Source organism: Selaginella moellendorffii, unplaced genomic scaffold (assembly GCF_000143415.4).
Source record: "Selaginella moellendorffii unplaced genomic scaffold, v1.0 SELMOscaffold_34, whole genome shotgun sequence".
NCBI classification, from domain to species: domain Eukaryota; kingdom Viridiplantae; phylum Streptophyta; class Lycopodiopsida; order Selaginellales; family Selaginellaceae; genus Selaginella; species Selaginella moellendorffii.
Genome location: NW_003314295.1, coordinates 10,491 through 27,435, shown reverse-complemented (window position 1 = coordinate 27,435; position 16,945 = coordinate 10,491). Strand labels below are relative to the sequence as shown.

General features: G+C 43.5%; 4 protein-coding genes across 5 annotated transcripts; 1 reads left to right on the top strand and 3 right to left on the bottom strand.

Moving 5' to 3' along the window:
- Window positions 1–2,960: 2,960 nt before the first annotated feature.
- On the bottom strand, window positions 2,961–5,065 carry LOC112348992 (protein diaphanous homolog 1-like). The gene is made up of 5 exons (XM_024682531.1): window positions 4,565–5,065; window positions 4,086–4,216; window positions 3,897–4,024; window positions 3,184–3,837; window positions 2,961–3,127 (listed from the first exon to the last, which is right to left on the bottom strand). The coding sequence occupies exons 1-5, from the start codon at window positions 4,816–4,818 to the stop codon at window positions 3,005–3,007; spliced, it is 1,290 nt and encodes a 429-aa protein (XP_024538299.1). The 5' UTR covers window positions 4,819–5,065; the 3' UTR covers window positions 2,961–3,004.
- Window positions 5,066–5,183: 118 nt separating this feature from the next.
- LOC9639379 (phosphoglycerate kinase, chloroplastic) lies at window positions 5,184–6,843 on the bottom strand. The gene is made up of 6 exons (XM_002977249.2): window positions 6,604–6,843; window positions 6,468–6,545; window positions 6,154–6,414; window positions 5,766–6,083; window positions 5,553–5,711; window positions 5,184–5,497 (listed from the first exon to the last, which is right to left on the bottom strand). Exons 1-6 carry the CDS (start codon window positions 6,799–6,801, stop codon window positions 5,303–5,305), a joined length of 1,209 nt encoding a protein of 402 aa, XP_002977295.1. The 5' UTR covers window positions 6,802–6,843; the 3' UTR covers window positions 5,184–5,302.
- Window positions 6,844–7,027: 184 nt separating this feature from the next.
- LOC9639063 (pentatricopeptide repeat-containing protein At4g02750) lies at window positions 7,028–8,668 on the top strand. Its single transcript, XM_024682241.1, has one exon. It carries the CDS (start codon window positions 7,028–7,030, stop codon window positions 8,666–8,668), a length of 1,641 nt encoding a protein of 546 aa, XP_024538009.1.
- A 2,580-nt stretch (window positions 8,669–11,248) lies between these two features.
- On the bottom strand, window positions 11,249–14,518 carry LOC9656175 (protein SMG7). Of its 2 annotated transcripts, XM_024682556.1 has the most exons (8): window positions 13,844–14,517; window positions 13,716–13,793; window positions 13,128–13,664; window positions 12,942–13,067; window positions 12,807–12,892; window positions 11,678–12,758; window positions 11,526–11,609; window positions 11,249–11,469 (listed from the first exon to the last, which is right to left on the bottom strand). In XM_024682556.1, the coding sequence occupies exons 1-8, from the start codon at window positions 14,027–14,029 to the stop codon at window positions 11,431–11,433; spliced, it is 2,217 nt and encodes a 738-aa protein (XP_024538324.1). In that variant the 5' UTR covers window positions 14,030–14,517; the 3' UTR covers window positions 11,249–11,430. The 2 variants fall into 2 exon arrangements, with proteins under 2 accessions (XP_024538324.1, XP_024538323.1); XM_024682555.1 differs by having other exon boundaries at window positions 13,128–13,793; window positions 13,844–14,518.
- Between the last annotated feature and the right edge of the window lie 2,427 nt (window positions 14,519–16,945).

Sequence of the window (16,945 nt, the reverse complement as noted above, 5' to 3'; positions counted from 1 at the left end):
GTTGCCTCACATGGAATAGTTGGTCTACACAATGGAAGGATTGGTAGATTGAGTGCGGAAATGGAGGTGCCATGTGGAGTATCCACGGACGAAGGTATCCACCGTGGGACTGCAGTACGGGTGGATGACTAGTTGCCTCACATGGAATAGCTGGTCTACACAATGGAAGGATTGGTAGATTGAGTGCGGAAATGGAGGTGCTGGTTCCCCTTGGCTCAGTAGGGGTTGCTAGTCAATAGTCAATGAGGACATTGACATCTCTGAAGGGGGGGTGAGTGTAGCGCATGTGATCATGGGATGAGATTTGGATATACTGTCACTGTGGATCCTTGGACACCGTAGATCCTTGGAACCTTGGGGGATAAATGGGGATAAAATAGCCACTAAGGGCTCTCTCATCAAGCAATTGCCCCTTTTCCAGTTGGCTTAAGGGGAGAGAGATAAAGTGCGCTACACTGTCCTTGTTCTGCGTCCGACTTGGGTCTAAGCCCAAGTTCCATTCCATGCTAGTTGGTGGAGTACCCATGTCCTCGCGTTAGGCCACCGGTATGCCGAAATAGCGCCAGACTCCGTTTGGCTCCGTTTTGCGTGCTAGTCCTAGCATTGGGATGTTGGTTACTCTAGGACTGTTCCAAGTCGCTCCAGGCTCCTGTCCCTTCGCTCCTTGGGCTTTATGCTCGGGAGTTGCTCTGTGGTTCGGTTCCGTCACTCCTTGGCTCCATGCTTGGGAGTTTGGCACCGTTCCTTTGTTCAGTGGCCCAAGGCCCTGAACCTTAGGTTCCTATGGACACGTGGCATGTGACACGTGGCATCTGTCACGTGGCACAAAGAGGGTTTAGGTTCCGCTTCATGGTGTTATCCTATGGTAAATCACCATAGGATAAAGGGTCAAAACCACGTGCGCTACATTGCTCCTCAATCCTGGAAGTAGTCTAAAAGAAAAGTGATGAGACAGCAATGTGAGGCTTCACTTCTTAGTTAAAGATAAACTTATTTACATAAGTAAGAAAGATTTTATCTTTCATCTAAGGATTTGTGATAATTGTTTATATGGGAACATCATGATATTCTGGTAATGGGACATGGTGGTACACAAAAGGCTCTTGCCTCAGTAAAAAAGGGACTTTTTTAGTTTAGTAGTAGATCATTCTTGCCCTACCTACTAGCAATGTAATTGAAGAATTGAGAAGCAAATTGAGAAGTTTTAATGCATTCCAACACCAGTATAGCCATTTTAAAGTGTTACACTTGACTTTGTCATTTGTTTCCCAAAGTCAAAAGGTTATAACACTTTAATGGTGGTTGTGGATTGGTTGTCAAAGATTGCACACTTCATTCCAATTATGGAAATAATAAATACAAAACATTAGTACAAAAGAAGGAAGTGTTATAAATATGACTTCAGGGGGGAAGGAAGTGTCACAAATATGACTTTGGGTATTAAAACATATTTGTCAATTAGTCCTTAAAAACATTATTTCCTTATTGCCATGATAGTAAAAGGTCAATATTATTAATTCCCTTTGTTCGTCTTTGGTTAAGTTAGTTGAGAAACTAGTTAGCACATGTGCACTTAAATTGAACAGGCACTAAGGAAATCCTAAGTTGTCATTAAGTCAAGCATACTTAATACAGTGATGAGAAATTTATATTGTTGGCTTACACTTACTAGTGTTAACAACCTCTACAATATTGAGTCTAATCCCTCAATATTGCTATATAATAACTTATTATATACACCAGACACATGCCTCAAATGTTGGTCTTATTTTAGTTCTATATACTAAATATAATATATACTTAGATTTATCAGTGCATATCTACAAAATGTAAAGAATGTCCTTAACACCAATGCCATTCCATATTTAGTAAATTTTCAAGCTTATACTAAAGACTAATTCTTAAGACTAGGGTAAAAGCCTAAAGTGTGCTTTCATATAGAGGGTTTTAAACCCACTCTAAGTGCTCCACCATTGTAGCTACCCTAATGAAAGGTAAGTGAAGAAAACTAAATAATCATTTTTTATATGTAAAACTTTTCAATGCTAACACTTTTAGTGTCACTTTGAGTAAAAAGCTTTTCACTTCAATTGCTCTTTGTCAAAGCATATTGTAGACCTTCTCCCATGTCTTGACCCTCTTTTTTATAACACTTCTTAGTGGTTTTTATATGGTTTTTAAGTTGGTTTTATTGTTCGTTTCATGAACTTCAAGAAAATCAGCTTTAAAACAATAAATATAAACTAATGAAAATTATTTTTCTGATTACCAATGTTGATTTTTGTAAGTATCTATATTAGATGGTTTTTGCAATGCTAACGACTTGCTCCTCTATGCTTCTGCCACCCTTGACTGCTTGGAAGATCCAAAACAACCCTCATGATGTTAGAGCAATAAAAATACAATTATCCAGCCTATAGTAAATTTAATTCCACATTGTTGATTACAACATTCTCACATAACTCTCAAAAGGTTCTACTTGTGGTGTAGAAATGTTAAGAATCTGGTTCTTTTACATGTTAGAAACCACTATATAAACCAATATAATCTATATATTTATCCAGCTTTTTGGATGCACCTTACTTCCTACTGTATTGTTTTTAAAATTTCCATTGCATTGTATAAGTTCTATGTAGTTGATTGTTATACTTGCTTGGGTTGTGGGACATCCATGAAATTTGCAAAGCTCTTTATTAAGGGGTAACTTTTATTTCTTTTCCAGAATGAGGCAATCATGATCAATATCCTTAAGCCAGGATTTCTATTTGATTGGGAAGAAAATGAGCACAAGAAGAGAAAAAGTTCATATACAAATGTCACTTGGAAGTTTGGATGGATTCACTATGCCGATTGCCTCTTGCACCAGGATTTCAGGCAGGATTTCTATGCAATGTGTGCATATGCCAAGTGGTATTCCCTTCAGGTCTGTGTAAGACCATGCCTCTTGTAAGTGGGATTCATTTACCCAATTCAGGATGCTCAATGGCTTTTACCACTTGATTAATCATGCAACACAGTTGGAATCACTAGATCCATCGAGAATCGTGGGACTCAAGCTTTTCACTAGTGGTTGTACTACTTGCACCTCCTGTTTTACTTCCACGGAAGAAGGTGATGAAGCTTCCACCTGCATAAACCGTGTTCTTAGATTCCAAAACGAGAAGAAACAAGATTGATACATACTTGGGGTGGCGGACTTGACCCGGAAGATTGCTGCTGGGATTCTGGCCCTGGCTCGGCATTGTCCTCCCTGGTTGCTTTCGGAGCTACTTGGAGTGGCTTGTAAGGAGCTTCGGCTGCTAGAGACGGTGGGAAGAACGCAGGGGCTCCATCCTGACCAGTGTAGCCTCGGAAGGGATGCATTCCTGGAGTTGCGTACTGAGCAAACGGCCTCTCCACGGTGGAGCTAGGAGGAGAAAAGTATGGGAAGTAACCAGCGGCTGGCGGCCTGTTTGCAAACATTGCGTAAGGATGAATGCCGTAAGGTGGCGGAAGAGGCAAACCGGGAGGAAGGAAAGGAATTGGCGGTGGTGGAATTTGCGAGCCTTGTGTTGGTGGTGCTTGAGGCTGCTGTTGCTGCTGCTGCTGTTGTGGCTGAGAGGATGGAGGAGCTGCTGGTGATGGAGACGAAGGGACGAGAGGAGGAGGACCAGCAGCAGCGGGTGCTGCTGGGACTGGGAGAGGATATGGAAATGCGGACGCACCGAGCATGAGAGAGGGATCCACCGGCCACGACAGCGCGAGCCGGAGTCTCTGTTGGAGTTGCGAGTTGAGTTGGTCCGTCTCGGACTTGAGAAAAGCTTTCTCTTCTCTTAGCTCGCTCTTCTCCTGTGACAGCTGAAATAGAAACAAGCCGGTCCGTCGACAACTTGAACCAGGAAAAGAGAAAAACTTACGTCGCGGGATTCATCCAAAAGTGCTGCATGCTCTTTCTTTAGCCGCTTCACCACGGCTCGTAGCTCGTTTAGTTCCTGAACACTATCGCTCAAAATTGTTGCTTTGTCATTTTTAGGCCTGTCTGGATCTGGAGCAACCAAGGAAGAGACGAAATAAGATGGTGAAAGACGAGAGTCGAGATACGGCACCTAATGCACTGGCGAGCTCGGTAAATTGCTCGTTGAGCTTGTCCCTTCGCAACTTCTCCCTGTCCGCCTTGTGGACTCTCCTCACGGATGCAAGGTCACCCGCATCGTTTGCAGCGGATCCACACCTTAGCCTGGAAAGATTGAAAACTAGTATCAGATGCGAGAAGAGGAACGAGGAAGAACAAAAAACTACAGCCACAAAGAAAAGGAAAACGTTTGCAAGAATTTAGCAAACGTGGATCAACCTAAGGAAGGCATGGTGCATGGAAGAGAACCACAAACCAAAGGAAAACGTTTGCAAGAATTCAGCGTGGATCAATCAAACAAAGGCATCGCGAATGGAAGAAAACCACAAAAACAAAAGACAACGTTCGCGCATTCGTCAAGAAAAAAAAAAAAAAAAGGAACGAAGAATTCGCATCACTCCAGGATCAAGCAAACGACGAAATCTCCAGGAAATGTAAGAGCGATAGAGTTACCCCGGCTGGTCGGCCTGTGGTTGGAATTGCTGCGGCGGAAACTCTTGGAGGCCCGCGGGAGGAGAATCATCGAAACCAGCAACCATAGCTTGATGGAACGCCTGATCGATGAAAGCATCCTGGCCCAGCGGAGGCAAATCCGGCGCGTAGAGATGCTGCTGTTGCTGCTGCTGCTGCTGTGGCTGATTTTGCTGCCCGCCTTCTTCCTCGTCGGACAGCAGCGTCCAAGTCGCGTTCTCTCCGGGAATCTCCATCACTCTAATCACTTGACTGTGACACACCGCCGCCCATCCATTCTCCTCGTCCTAAAAGCAACAACCAAAACTAATGCGTCTCGTTGCCCAGCAAGCTTCCAATCAATCAGTCAATTGCTATGGCCGATCCATGCTCGTCCACGAGCCGCCGCGAGCGAATTCTCCATGGCGCCACGGATTGATACCTCGTTCCGGTCGATCGATCCATGCCCGCCCCGCAACGCCGACGCCACAGCCAATGGGGGAGCCCAAAACCCTATAATTGTTTTACTTGCATTGCTTGTCCATGACATTTACTCTCTCTCTCTTCCTCTTTTTGAGAGCATTGACCTTCGAGAAAATCTGCGTGCGTAGTACTACAGTGCTTCTTTCGAGAGAATGTTGCTTCCCTTCTTCGAGATTGACAAACGCTCATCAAGTTCTTGACAAGTTCTTCACCAAAACCGGAGAGAACAAGACAAAGAATGATTTCCACTGAAATATCTCACGCATCGTCCAGCGCAGCCACGCCGGGAAGTATCCTCCCTTCGAGCAGCTCCAAGCTCGCGCCACCTCCGGTCGATATGTGGCTCATTTGATCCGCCACGCCCGCTTTCTCCACCGCCGCCACGGAGTCCCCGCCGCCGATGATCGTTGTCACCCCCTTGTCGCTCAACTCCGCGAGCTTTGCAGCGATGGCCTGTGCCAAACCGTTCGACCATGAGCGTCCTACGTGAGTGGAAAAGCTTGCGTACCTCGGTGCCAACCGCGAAGTTCTTAAACTCGAACACTCCCATGGGACCATTCCAGATGATCGTGTTTGTGGAGTCCAAAGCCTCGCTAAACGCCTTGATGGAGTCTGGTCCGATATCAAGGCCCATCCATCCATCGGGAATTGCCGAAGCAGACACAATCTAGCCAGCAAAAACCAGATCGTAGAGACGAAATCCAAGTGTTCTTGAGCGTACCTTGCTGCTGGCATCTGGTGCAAACTTATCGGCCACGACCACGTCGGTCGGAAGCAGCAGAGTGACACCCTTGAGCTTGGCTTTCTCCATGAGCTTGGTCGCGAGGATGAGCTTGTCCTCCTCGACGAGCGACGAGCCCACGGAAAGGCCCTGGGCTTTGAAGAAGGTGAAGATCATACCTCCTCCCAGCAGCAAAACGTCGCACTTCTCGAGCAGCGACTCTAAAACTCCGATCTTGGACGAGACTTTGGAGCCACCCACGATCGCAGCAAAGGGCCGCTTTGGATTCGAGATCGCCCCGACCAAGTAGTCGAGTTCCTGGCAAATGAAACGATCGAAGAAAGCAAAACTTAGCGAAGAGCTCGCAAAGAAAGAATCAAACTCTTACCTTTTGCATGAGAAATCCAGCCACAGAAGGCTTCAAGTACTTGGTGATCCCTTCCGTGGACGCGTGAGCCCTGTGCGCGGTGCCAAACGCGTCGTTGACATACAAATCGGCCAGCGCTCCCAGCTTCCGGGCGTGCTCCGCATCGTTCTTCTCCTCCTCGGGATGGAAGCGCAGATTCTCGAGCAGCAGCACGCCGCCATCGTCGAGCGCCGCGATCTTCGCCTCCACCTCCGCGCCCACCGAGTCATCGGCGCGGTCAACCTATCGCGAGTCAATAGAGACTTTGTAGAGAACGAAGAACCCTAAATTTCTACCTTGACCCCGAGAAGCTCTGAGAGGCGTCCAACGAGAGGGGCGAGGCAGCAGCTCTTGGTGTATCCCTTGGGTCGCCCCTGGAAAGAAAGAAAAACGCCAGAGATAGGAAGGGATTGATCGATCGATCGAGCTTACCAGGTGGCTTGCAAGGATGATCTTGGCTCCAAGGCGGCGGAGGTGCTGGATCGTCGGCACCGAAGCTCGCAACCGCGTATCATCCGTGATGTTGAACTCGGCGTCGAGGGGGACATTGAGATCGGCGCGCAAGAACACGCGCTTGCCCTTCACATCGGCTGCCGTGAGATCGCCCACGCTCTTCTTCGTCACCGCCATCGCCAATGGATAGATCGATCGATCGCTCCTTCTTCCTCGCCTAAAAAGTCTAAGGGAAATTAATTGGAGAGAGCGTTCTACAAATAGCGTCAGTAAAGTTGCGTATTTGCATTTGATGTCATGTTTTTCCGCGCAAAAGGAACCACAGGATGGGGCTTCCACCGCTGCCCTAAACTTCAAATTTCAAAGTCAAACCTTTCCCGCGGACATCGGACGGCTGTGATTAATGCCTTCCGATTTGCTCGCGACAAACCGCTTGATTCAGTCTTACGGCAAGGCTGGCGACGTCGTCCGCGCGCGGAGTGTCTTCTCTGCGCTCGGAGAGAAGAGGAACTTGTATTCGTGGGTTTTGCTCCTCACGGCTTATGCCCAGAATGGGCATCTGGAGGAGGCGAAGCGGTTATTTGATGGAATGCCCCAGCACAGCACGGTGGCTTACCGCGCGCTCCTTTCATTCTTTGCAAAAGCAAATAGAATGCACGAAGCACAATATTTGTTTCACAATATGCCAGAATGGGATCTGGTTTCTTGGAATACTCTTCTTTTGGCATATGCCCAAGATGGGCAAGTTGAAAGAGCAAAAGCACTTCTTAGTTTAATGAAGGAGAGAGACTTGGTTACCTTATCCACAATACTAAAGGCGTTTTGTCAAGATTTTGATCTAGTTTCAGCTGAACAATTGTTCCTAAACATGCCAGAGAGAGATATTGTTGTGTGGAGCTCCATGCTTACAGCGTATGCCCAAAGTGGGCGTTTTGCAAAAGCTAGGCATGTGTTTTACTGCTCCATGCACGAGTGGAATCTTGCCTGTTGCAACGCAATGCTGTCTGCTTATGGTTCAGACGCAAGAGAAAATCTCGAGGAGGCCAAAGATTTGTTTTTTCGGGGTATGAAAGAGCACAATCTTGTGTCTTGCAATTCGATGCTAGCGATTTACTCCCTGTGCGGGCATGCTGAGGAGGCCAGGATCCTCTACGAAAAAATGCCCGAAAGGAGCATCGTCTCTAGCACCACACTGCTTGCTGCGTTTGTTTCTAGAGGTCAAGTGGATGAGGCAATGGAACTGTTTAGTAGAATGAAGGATTTGGATCTGGTTTGCTCGACCGTGATGCTCTCCGGTCTCTCTCGGAATGGAAATCTAGTAGAATTAAGGCGCTTCTTCCAAGCTATGGAACAACACGATATTATCTCCACGAATGTTCTTCTTGATGCTTATGCCCAAACTGGGAAAGTCGAGGAACTCGTTTGTGTCTTTAACCAGATGCCAGAATGGAACATTTTTTCCTTTAACACCATGCTTCACGCGCTTTTGGTCTGCCATAGAACAGATGAAGTAAAAATACTCTTTGATTCAATGCAAGAAAACGATCTAGTCTCGTGTAACATCATGGTTTCTGCATATGCTCAAGCAGGGCATATGCACATCGCGGAGCAAGTGTTCCATGGAATGAGGCAGCGAGATATCATATCATGGAACACTATGCTATCTGGATACGTTCTTAATGGGGTACCTGGAAAGGCACAAAGGCTCTTTGCTCAAATGCCTGAGACAAATGTGGCATCTTGGAATTCATTGCTGAATGGAAGTAAGGGTTTAAGAGCTGTAAGACTTTTAAATGAGTTGAGCTTGGTTGAAATGCCTGATGAGATATCTTTTGTTTCTATTTTGCTTGTGTGCAACCACTTAGGAAATGTAATGGATGCTTGCTCTAATTTTTGTTCTGTTACCAATGACTATGGTCTAAAGAGAATAATACGACATTACAGTTGCATGGTTGACGTTTTTGGCAGAGCAGGGTATTTGGACCTTGCAGAATATCTAATTGATGTAATGCCATTTGTCCCAGAACCATGGATTAAAGTTTAATCCTAAGCATTTATTTTAAATAAATATCTTAAATGCTTTAATAACCTCTGTTGTTTGGTCGGATCACTTGCCTCCAAGCTTGGTGGTGGTGCTAACTTCTACTTGTGGAGGGCTAGTTTGACCTCTCATCGGCCTGATAAGCTGGTGAAGTACTTGACAAATGGATTTAATATCAGAGTATTGCCAATACCATATGAGGTAAATATGGTGGCACTTTATCTAACATTAAATTAAGAGCCACTATACTAAGAAACCCTTAAAGTTTTTTGTCACAATTTTATCAAAGTTGGTGCTTCTGCCATAGCAACTTCTCAAAAACTCTTGCTGCCTCTTGCATTCCATAGAGCACCTTATTGTATCGTGAAGTGGTTGCAAATAAAAGTCATGGTGCTAAGTTTGTCTTGCAGATGTTACTCGATGACATAGGCTATAGTGGATATTCCAAAAATATCCAAGTATATCCTAGAATATTCTTTAATCTAATATAAACTGTTTGCCTGAGCTTGCTTTGCTTAGAGCTTTTAAGAAATGGACATTTAGGCAAGACAATAGAACAACTTATTTATCATACACTTCATACTAGAAGGAGAAAATTATGATCTCTAAATTTCGAAGCAAAACAATTGCTAAGGATTTACTTACACAAGACTTGTAACTTAAGTCCTCAAAAATTGATTTTTTCTTCTTAAGTCCTAGGAATTTTTAAAGTGAGGATGATAAGTTGGAAGTGGCCCAAAGGTGTTTATCTTGTCCTCTAGACTGACAACTCTCTTTTTTGTGAGCACGTGAGGGAAGCCCTAGATTCCTCCTAGAAAGGAACTGGAGTGTAGCATAAATATAGCATCTTCCAGAATTCCAGCATAACGGCTTACTAACACATTTGAAAGAGTTTATTCTATTATTGACGTGTCTGCTTCACTTGTTAAGAGTTAAGAGTTCATTTAAACTGAAAATCCCACCTCATATGATTTATATCGCACTACCCAAGCCACAGTATACCCTTGTTCATCTTGAGCTGCAGTGTGGTGGTGGCAGTGGAAGCAGCCACCACCGGAAATGGTACCACTCCTCCGTCCTGCTCATTAAGCAAGATGCTGCACCTATGATTAAAACCATCCGATTTCTTCACCAAGCTCTCTTATTTCAAGACCAAAGGAATGGTCCCATGGAGTTCTTATTGATCTTCTTTATTATTTGGCTGCTTTGGTTAGATCTCCAAAGAAGGTTGTAATTTTAAACATAAAAACTTATTCATGAGTTAGAACTTACTATATAGGCATGTGTTACTATAAAAGTTTCACATTGCTATTGACAGAACCCTGATGCATGTGTGGTTAGTTTTGAAACCATTTCTGCCTACTATTGTCAAAGTCAAGAGGTTGCATTAGTTCAAGTGGCTGATTAAGGAAAATATTCCAGTTCTAACATTGTTAAATATTAGGACATATTAGTGGTGATTTAGTGACGTTTAACCATCATGACTCCAAGCTCTAAGTCATAAGTATCTTGAAATATGGATATATCCTGAAAACATGCCAAAGGAAAAACATTTAGGATGTATTTCAACTAGGATACTAGGATGTATGGTTCATTTGCAAGAATGTTAAATTGAGATTAAACAATAGCTGCAATGTATTTATTGGAAATTCAAAGCAAACTAAGCGTCTTTAGAATTAAGTTATAAACTAACATGAAGTTTTAGTTTCCCATAGCAATTCCAATAAAGGATATTTATGAAATTGTTTTTGTCTATTTCTATATAAAACTAAATTACAGTCATTTTTTAATACTAAAAATGTACTCATAAGGCAATAAGGTTGTGGTTTACAGTATTTATTCACTGACCATACAGCTTTATTATCACTCGAATAAAGCACTATATTTCCATCAAATTGTATTTTTAAATAACAATTACTTCCTTGCTTAGAAGTGCCAGTCAACCATTTTACATTATTATAAACATATAAAACCAAATTACAATCTATATGCAAATAGAGAATTGCTTTTCCATTAGAGGATGTTAAGAACTCAGAAGAGAATAAACTTTTATATGGGATATGCATTGTACTTTTATAGATATTGCACCTAGGTGTGTTATGAAATCCAAGTAATTGCTCCTGATTATGTCTATAATTGATTATCATATACTCAAACCCATAAAGATATGTAACTACTGTAATAAATGATGCTCGTAATCTTATTAATAATTCATATGTTTGAGTAAAAAGGGTTGCAAGTGTATATCGTGCATGAAATCCATTCTCATTTTCTCCATTCGGATTTATAGTACATGTATTTTCATCAAATAAGTATAAGCTAACTTGTACATTGTAAATAATTCCTCCATTGGTAATAGTTGTTAAAACATTTATATGCTGACCTCTTGTTAAATTATCATTTGGTATATTCATAATAGCAGCTGAAATTTGACTTAGAATATATAGTGTACTATTTAGAGTAAGTGCATCCACAATTCCATAGTCATACTCAAAATCTATAGCAAGATTTTGAAAAGGGAAGAAGAAAACATAAAGTAAATATAGAAAAAAATTCATTTCTTTTCCAATACTAAACTCTTAGTTGATAGAAAATAAAATACATTTCGTCTCCATTTTGCTTGTACTATAATTTAAAAGAATAAAACAACATTACAAATGTAAAGTTAACATTGTTATGCTCAGTATTTGACAAGGCAAAGTGGAAGTAAAAGTTAAAAAAGACCTTTGAACTACGTTGTCTGTTTCTCTTAGTTTTACATCTTCTCAAAACGAGCTAAGCGATCTCCAGTTCAACGCATCTTCCTGCATGATAAATGTACACAACGTCAAAACTTATTTCAAACTTTCCTTGATTGTACCTGTGATTGCGAGGGTAGATAAATATCGTCTTGCAGATCCTCATCGTTGCTATTGTCCGTGGCACCTTCGTCTCCTGCTGGAAACTAGACACCAAGACACCAAGACGATCAAACTCTACCAAGCACGTATAGCAAGCAAGTAAAAAACTTACTGGTATGACGTCGTCCTCGAAATCCCTCAGGCCTTGGCCATGATCATCCTCGAGTGATTCAGGAAACTCCGGTGCTTGTTCAAGAAGAACTAAGTCGGTGGATCCAGTTACAGATTTTAGAAACTGCTTTGCGAAGAATGAATCTTCCAGACTAGGAGAGAACTTGACAGGAAGCTCTTCGAGTTCGGTGGATCCCGCTTCCTCGGCCTCGTTGAGAAATCCAACTTTTGACAAGTCTGCTATATCAACCTTGAGATCGTCTAGCTGCGCTGAGCTGAGATTCGTCGATATAGTTGCTGCTTCTTCATCTGCTTGACTAGAAGAAGTGTTCTTCGACAAGCCCGTATCAACTTTGAGCTCGGCTAGCTGCCTGTCCAGAACCGAGCCCAGACTTGTGGACACCGTTTCCGCTTGACTGGAAGTTGTATCCTTGGACAAGCCTGCCATCTCCGCGAGAGCTCGCAAGGAAGCCTCCAATCTTCGAAGACGTTTCCAGTCGAGCTGCTTGGAGTCGCAAGCCAGGTAGTGGAAGCCAAAGTTCAGAGACTCGTGGTACCGGCCGAGAGGAACAAAGCCTTGCAGCTCATGGTCCTCCCAGAGAGCGTCGCGTCTTCCCTGCGTGAGCTCCTCCTGGCTCATGGAGAGCCTTGACAAGGATTCCTCGGAGAAGACACTCAGTGCCTGGAAGAAGCTCTCCGCCCGCTCCAAGGCATCCAGGAAGCTCCTCCTGAGCTCGTCGGACTCTGCGGTGGCCCGCACGGTGTCCTCGCTGCCTGCGAGCCCTGCTGTGAAGATGACGAGCGCCGGGAGCATGGTTGGATCGCCGATCGCCGCCAGCGTGCGCACGACTTTGAATGCGCACGCCAGAGTCTCATGCAGCGAGCTCCTTGGCGGAGAAGTCTTACAGACGAGGCCGAGATGGAAGTCTTCGATGGAGCACGCTAGTATCGTCACGATCTGTATTCCCAGGAAAACTTTTCCCATGGTTGGCTCTGCTGGATCGCAAACTTTAGAGGGAGTTCCCACCGATCGCTCGAGTTCGTTCAGAGTGCCATCCAGCACCTTCTGCAAATTGTCGAAACTGCAAGGGTATCAAAACCATTTGCGTGTCTCAAGCTAATGCACTCACCCAGTTTTCAGGAGTAAGATCTCGAAGAGCCTCAAGAGATTGTCAAAGTTGGACGATCCTTGGCTGGCTTCAGCGATGGCGTCCGACTGAAAAAATCCCCATCAACTTCTCTCATCGTGCTCAATAAATGGATACCTTACTCTCCAGAAGAAGGAGAAGGTTGCTGTGGCTCGTTGGAGACGGCATCTTCACAAACAAGCTCCTCAGATAGTGATACACAGCACGAACTCTATCTCCCGCATGGGTCGCCAGGATCGCCAGCTAGAGATCAAGCACTTAGAACCGAAAGAACGAGCAGAAAAACAATCGAGATCCTCGCACCTGTCCATGCGCTCCACCTTCACAGTGACAAAGCCTCGAGGCTTGCACGTAGTAGTCCTCCGCGGTGGAATAGTTCCTCTTGCCAAGGCTCACTCCATACACCTCCTTGTAGCGAGCCAAGTCCCCGAGGCGCAGTAGCAGCCGGTGACAAGTCTCGCGGAACTCTCTCGCCTCGCTCTCGTCCAAGCTCTTGTCACAGCTATCCGAGACGGTCCCACCGAGGCCATGCCTCACTCTCACCCTGGAAACAAGCTCCGAGTAGAAGTTGGAGCTGCTGGCTATGAAGTCGATCAAAGGCGCCACCACATTCTTGAGCGTCTTCTTGCCGACGCGGTCGCTCTTTTGCTTCTCGGCGGCTCTTTGCATCTGGGAGCGAAACTCCGTGATCTTGGCGTGGTGGGCTTTCCAGAGCGCCTTCTCGATCTCGGGGCTGAGGGAAGGCGCAGCCAGGAGAGGGCCGTAGCCATCGTCCCGGAGCGCGTGGACCTCTTTGAGGTCCGCGTCTTTGCTCTCGAGCTTGGCTTTGAGATCCCCGGCCTGGCTGAGCAAAGTGAGCAAAGAAGATTTGCGGCAGCGATAGATAGATACCTGGGAGGAGTCGATGCGGCGGTGCTTGGAATGCCGGCTTCGCTGCTCCTCCGGGGTGGTTTCTTGCGTGCGCAGTCTCTACAGAAATCTCTCACTCACTCGAGAAACAGAAAGAGTGAAACGCACACCTTTCTCTTGCCCTTCTCCATCGCCATTTTAGGGTTTAGAGGCTGCGACAGGCCCTGTGCTGCCACGGCCACTCGGGCCAGCTTGAGGAAGGCCACGACTTGATTGAGAGCATGCCGTTTCTTGCAGCGAGGAGCTTGCTGGGCGCGTGCGTAGACCGAGCACAATAGAAGGCTTGTAGCGATCATCCCCTACAGCTTCTTCCCCAAGCCGTGGACACACTCTCGTCTTCTATTTTTTGACACAATGGAATCCAGAAGTCTTGGCAAAGTATAAGCTTGGTTGCGGTGTGGCAGTCGGCGCAACTTGCTTGCACAACGAGACGCTGACCATCGCGTTTGGGATGATGAGCACCGCTCCAGGAACAGCGCTGCGAGTCCTTAAACCAGCTGCTCTTTCACCTCGGTCTTGAGAGTAGCCCCGCTCCACCATTGTGGATCTTCCACAGCTCCTCGTAGATCTCCTTGTTCTTGGGATCTCCAACGACGAACTTGTGGTTGACCTTGATCAAGCTTACTCCTGGCATCTTGGCCAGCGATCGTTGCTTCATTGTGCTCCTCGCTCAAGCAGCTTCGTTGTGCCTCCCAGCCGCAGCATAGATGCTGGCCAGCGGACCAAGTTCTCAGTGGCAACCTCCAAAAGTTTGTTGGCAATCTCTGCAGCTTGAGGGGTACAAGGACAGGAGATGGCTATGCTTTTTACCATTTATTCATTTAGATTAATTTTGCATAAACATGTTTATAATTTATAAACTTTCATAAATACTTTTTAGTATATTCTCTTTTATTCTACCATTTAGGTTGTTATACAATAAGATTAATTTTGTGTCTATAAATTATAAACATGTTTATAATTATAATTTTCATTTTAATCAGTTAAATTATTAAATAAGAATAACATTATTATTAAGCAAACCAAGTGTTGCAACATGAAATATGCAGCAAATTATTTATGTTTTATAACTCAATTTTACAATTTTATAACTCAGTTTTATATATAATTATGATTTTTGAGTTATAAGAACAATAAAGAAGACAATACAAAAGCTCATTCCTTAATAAGCTTTTGTATTGTCCTTTTTATTGTTTTTCCATTTCTTTTTTTTGTTTTTTTCTTCTTTTATTTTTTTCCTTTTCAATGGTCTCCTCCTCCTTTCACAATGGAGCAGCAATTAGTGCAGCTATTTGATGCCAATTGAATAATCAAACTCAATTGATAATAACATTTATGACACATCTTTTACCTTTACTACCAATCTTCAAGTCTAGTTAAATTTTCTCTATGGGAATTTTGGGGATGATATATATTATTGATTTAATTATTTTATGGTGATTACCATTTATCATTTTTGGGATGATGCTTGATTAATGTCTACACAAATTTCCCATAAGAAACTATGGTACAATGGTATAATGTTTTGGGCATAACCATTTCTACAGATTGGAATCTTTTCTCAGATGTTTTCAAATATATATTTAGACATGCTGACAATACATTACAATAATTGCATTGTCTTTATCAAGGACTGTTTGAATTAATTATGTATTTTGATTTTACTTTTGAAACGTTTTGCTTCATATAGAGCATAATATGTTAGAGTGGATCAAGTTGAGAATGTTAATGACTAGTACTTCATCATAATCTTATAGAACTTATATATACACTTGCCTCAATTGATCTTCTTCGATTGATATAATATTATAAGATATCACCTCTTCCATTTATTGTTACACATGCTTTAACTCCACTTTCCATAGGAGATCTATTTTTTTTAATAGAGATTAACATTATTGTTATTCATATTTCAAGATAAGGGCAAGGATGTGGTCATGGTTGTGATATTCACTACTAGGCATATGATGAGGTTGGCCATATGATCAGCATTGTCAGTTTCCTAAATTGGTATATTCCATTTCCTTAATAGAAGCCTTGGTATCAACATCATGTTGGTGTTATTGTAATGGAAAATTTTGACATAAAAATTCTTTTAAGAAACTAAGAGTAATATGAGTAGTGAATGGTTTTTATGCAAAATTAGAAATACTAGTACGAGGTTCACTTGACACCAATTTATTTAGTGTTCATTTTCCAAACTCATTTTTATAATAAGAAGTCTCTTGTTATTCTCTCTATATTGGTTAATACGGGTTTGAGTTTATCTTTTATTACTTGGTTTGTTGCTATATATTTCTATTGTGATGGGAAAATTTTTTAGCAAAAAATGACATATTCAAAGTTCAGATATATAGGTATATATATACAAAACCATCTTTAATATACCTCCCGCTTGCGTGCTTATCCTTGTTGTATGTTTGGCTTGGGTCTAAGCCCAAATTACATACCATGCTAACTGATGGAGTACTTATTGTAGCGCACGTCGGTGAATGTGACCGTGAATGTGTCGCAAATGTGACTTTGGGTATCAAAAGATACTTGTCGGCTAGTCCTTATAGACACTCTTTCCTTACTGCCATGACGGCAGAAGATTGGTACAGTTGGTTCCTTTTATCATTCCCACTTGAGCTAGTTGAGAAACTGGTCAATGACCGTATACTTAAATCAGATAAACATAAGGTAGGAACCTTATGTGTTTCTTGTTGAGCATACTTGGCTTGGTTTGAGAAACTCCTATAATTATTTTGCACTTGCTAGTATCAAGAACCCCCGTGATATTGAGACTAGTCCCTCAATATTCGCTAAATGATAGTTTATCGTGTCTGCCAAACACCCTCGCTATCATGCCCTTTATGTTAGTCTCATTTTGGTCCCAAGTGCTATTTATGGAAAGTGTCTAGATTAGCTCATTTGGCATATCTACGGAATGTAGAGATCAGCCTTAACACAATGGTATTCGTCCCGTGTCCAAATTTGCAATTTAGCACCATTCTGTATTTAGTAAGTTTTGGACTTGTCCTAGAGGCTAACTCCTAGTACTAAGGGAGGCTTGGGGTGAAAGCCCAAAGCGTGTGTCCCTCGGGGGGGGGGGGGGGGGGATTTGGGGGGGTCCCAATGTTTGGGAAGGGTAATGGTTGGGATGCCTGTCTGGTCCCTTGGGACCTTTAGTTGGGTCCCGCTGGGCTGTGTCGCTCCTTGTTTTGCATTCC

What these genes read in the sequence shown, in the direction of transcription:
- LOC112348992 (XM_024682531.1), bottom strand. Translation starts at nt 4,818, where the DNA reads ATGGAGATTCCCGGAGAGAACGCGACTTGGACGCTGCTGTCCGACGAG. An exon ending in CCACAGGCCGACCAGCCGGG is followed by an intron (nt 4,217 to 4,564) that starts GTAACTCTATCG and finishes CAATCTTTCCAG; the next exon opens with GCTAAGGTGTGGATCCGCTG. An exon ending in CGAGCTCGCCAGTGCATTAG is followed by an intron (nt 4,025 to 4,085) that starts GTGCCGTATCTC and finishes TGGTTGCTCCAG; the next exon opens with ATCCAGACAGGCCTAAAAAT.
- LOC9639379 (XM_002977249.2), bottom strand. Translation starts at nt 6,801, where the DNA reads ATGGCGGTGACGAAGAAGAGCGTGGGCGATCTCACGGCAGCCGATGTG. An exon ending in CTGGATTTCTCATGCAAAAG is followed by an intron (nt 6,084 to 6,153) that starts GTAAGAGTTTGA and finishes TTCATTTGCCAG; the next exon opens with GAACTCGACTACTTGGTCGG. An exon ending in ACTTCGCGGTTGGCACCGAG is followed by an intron (nt 5,498 to 5,552) that starts GTACGCAAGCTT and finishes GGTTTGGCACAG; the next exon opens with GCCATCGCTGCAAAGCTCGC.
- LOC9639063 (XM_024682241.1), top strand. Translation starts at nt 7,028, where the DNA reads ATGCCTTCCGATTTGCTCGCGACAAACCGCTTGATTCAGTCTTACGGC.
- LOC9656175 (XM_024682555.1), bottom strand. Translation starts at nt 14,029, where the DNA reads ATGATCGCTACAAGCCTTCTATTGTGCTCGGTCTACGCACGCGCCCAG. An exon ending in TGGAGAAGGGCAAGAGAAAG is followed by an intron (nt 13,794 to 13,843) that starts GTGTGCGTTTCA and finishes AGATTTCTGTAG; the next exon opens with AGACTGCGCACGCAAGAAAC. An exon ending in AAGGTGGAGCGCATGGACAG is followed by an intron (nt 13,068 to 13,127) that starts GTGCGAGGATCT and finishes CTTGATCTCTAG; the next exon opens with CTGGCGATCCTGGCGACCCA.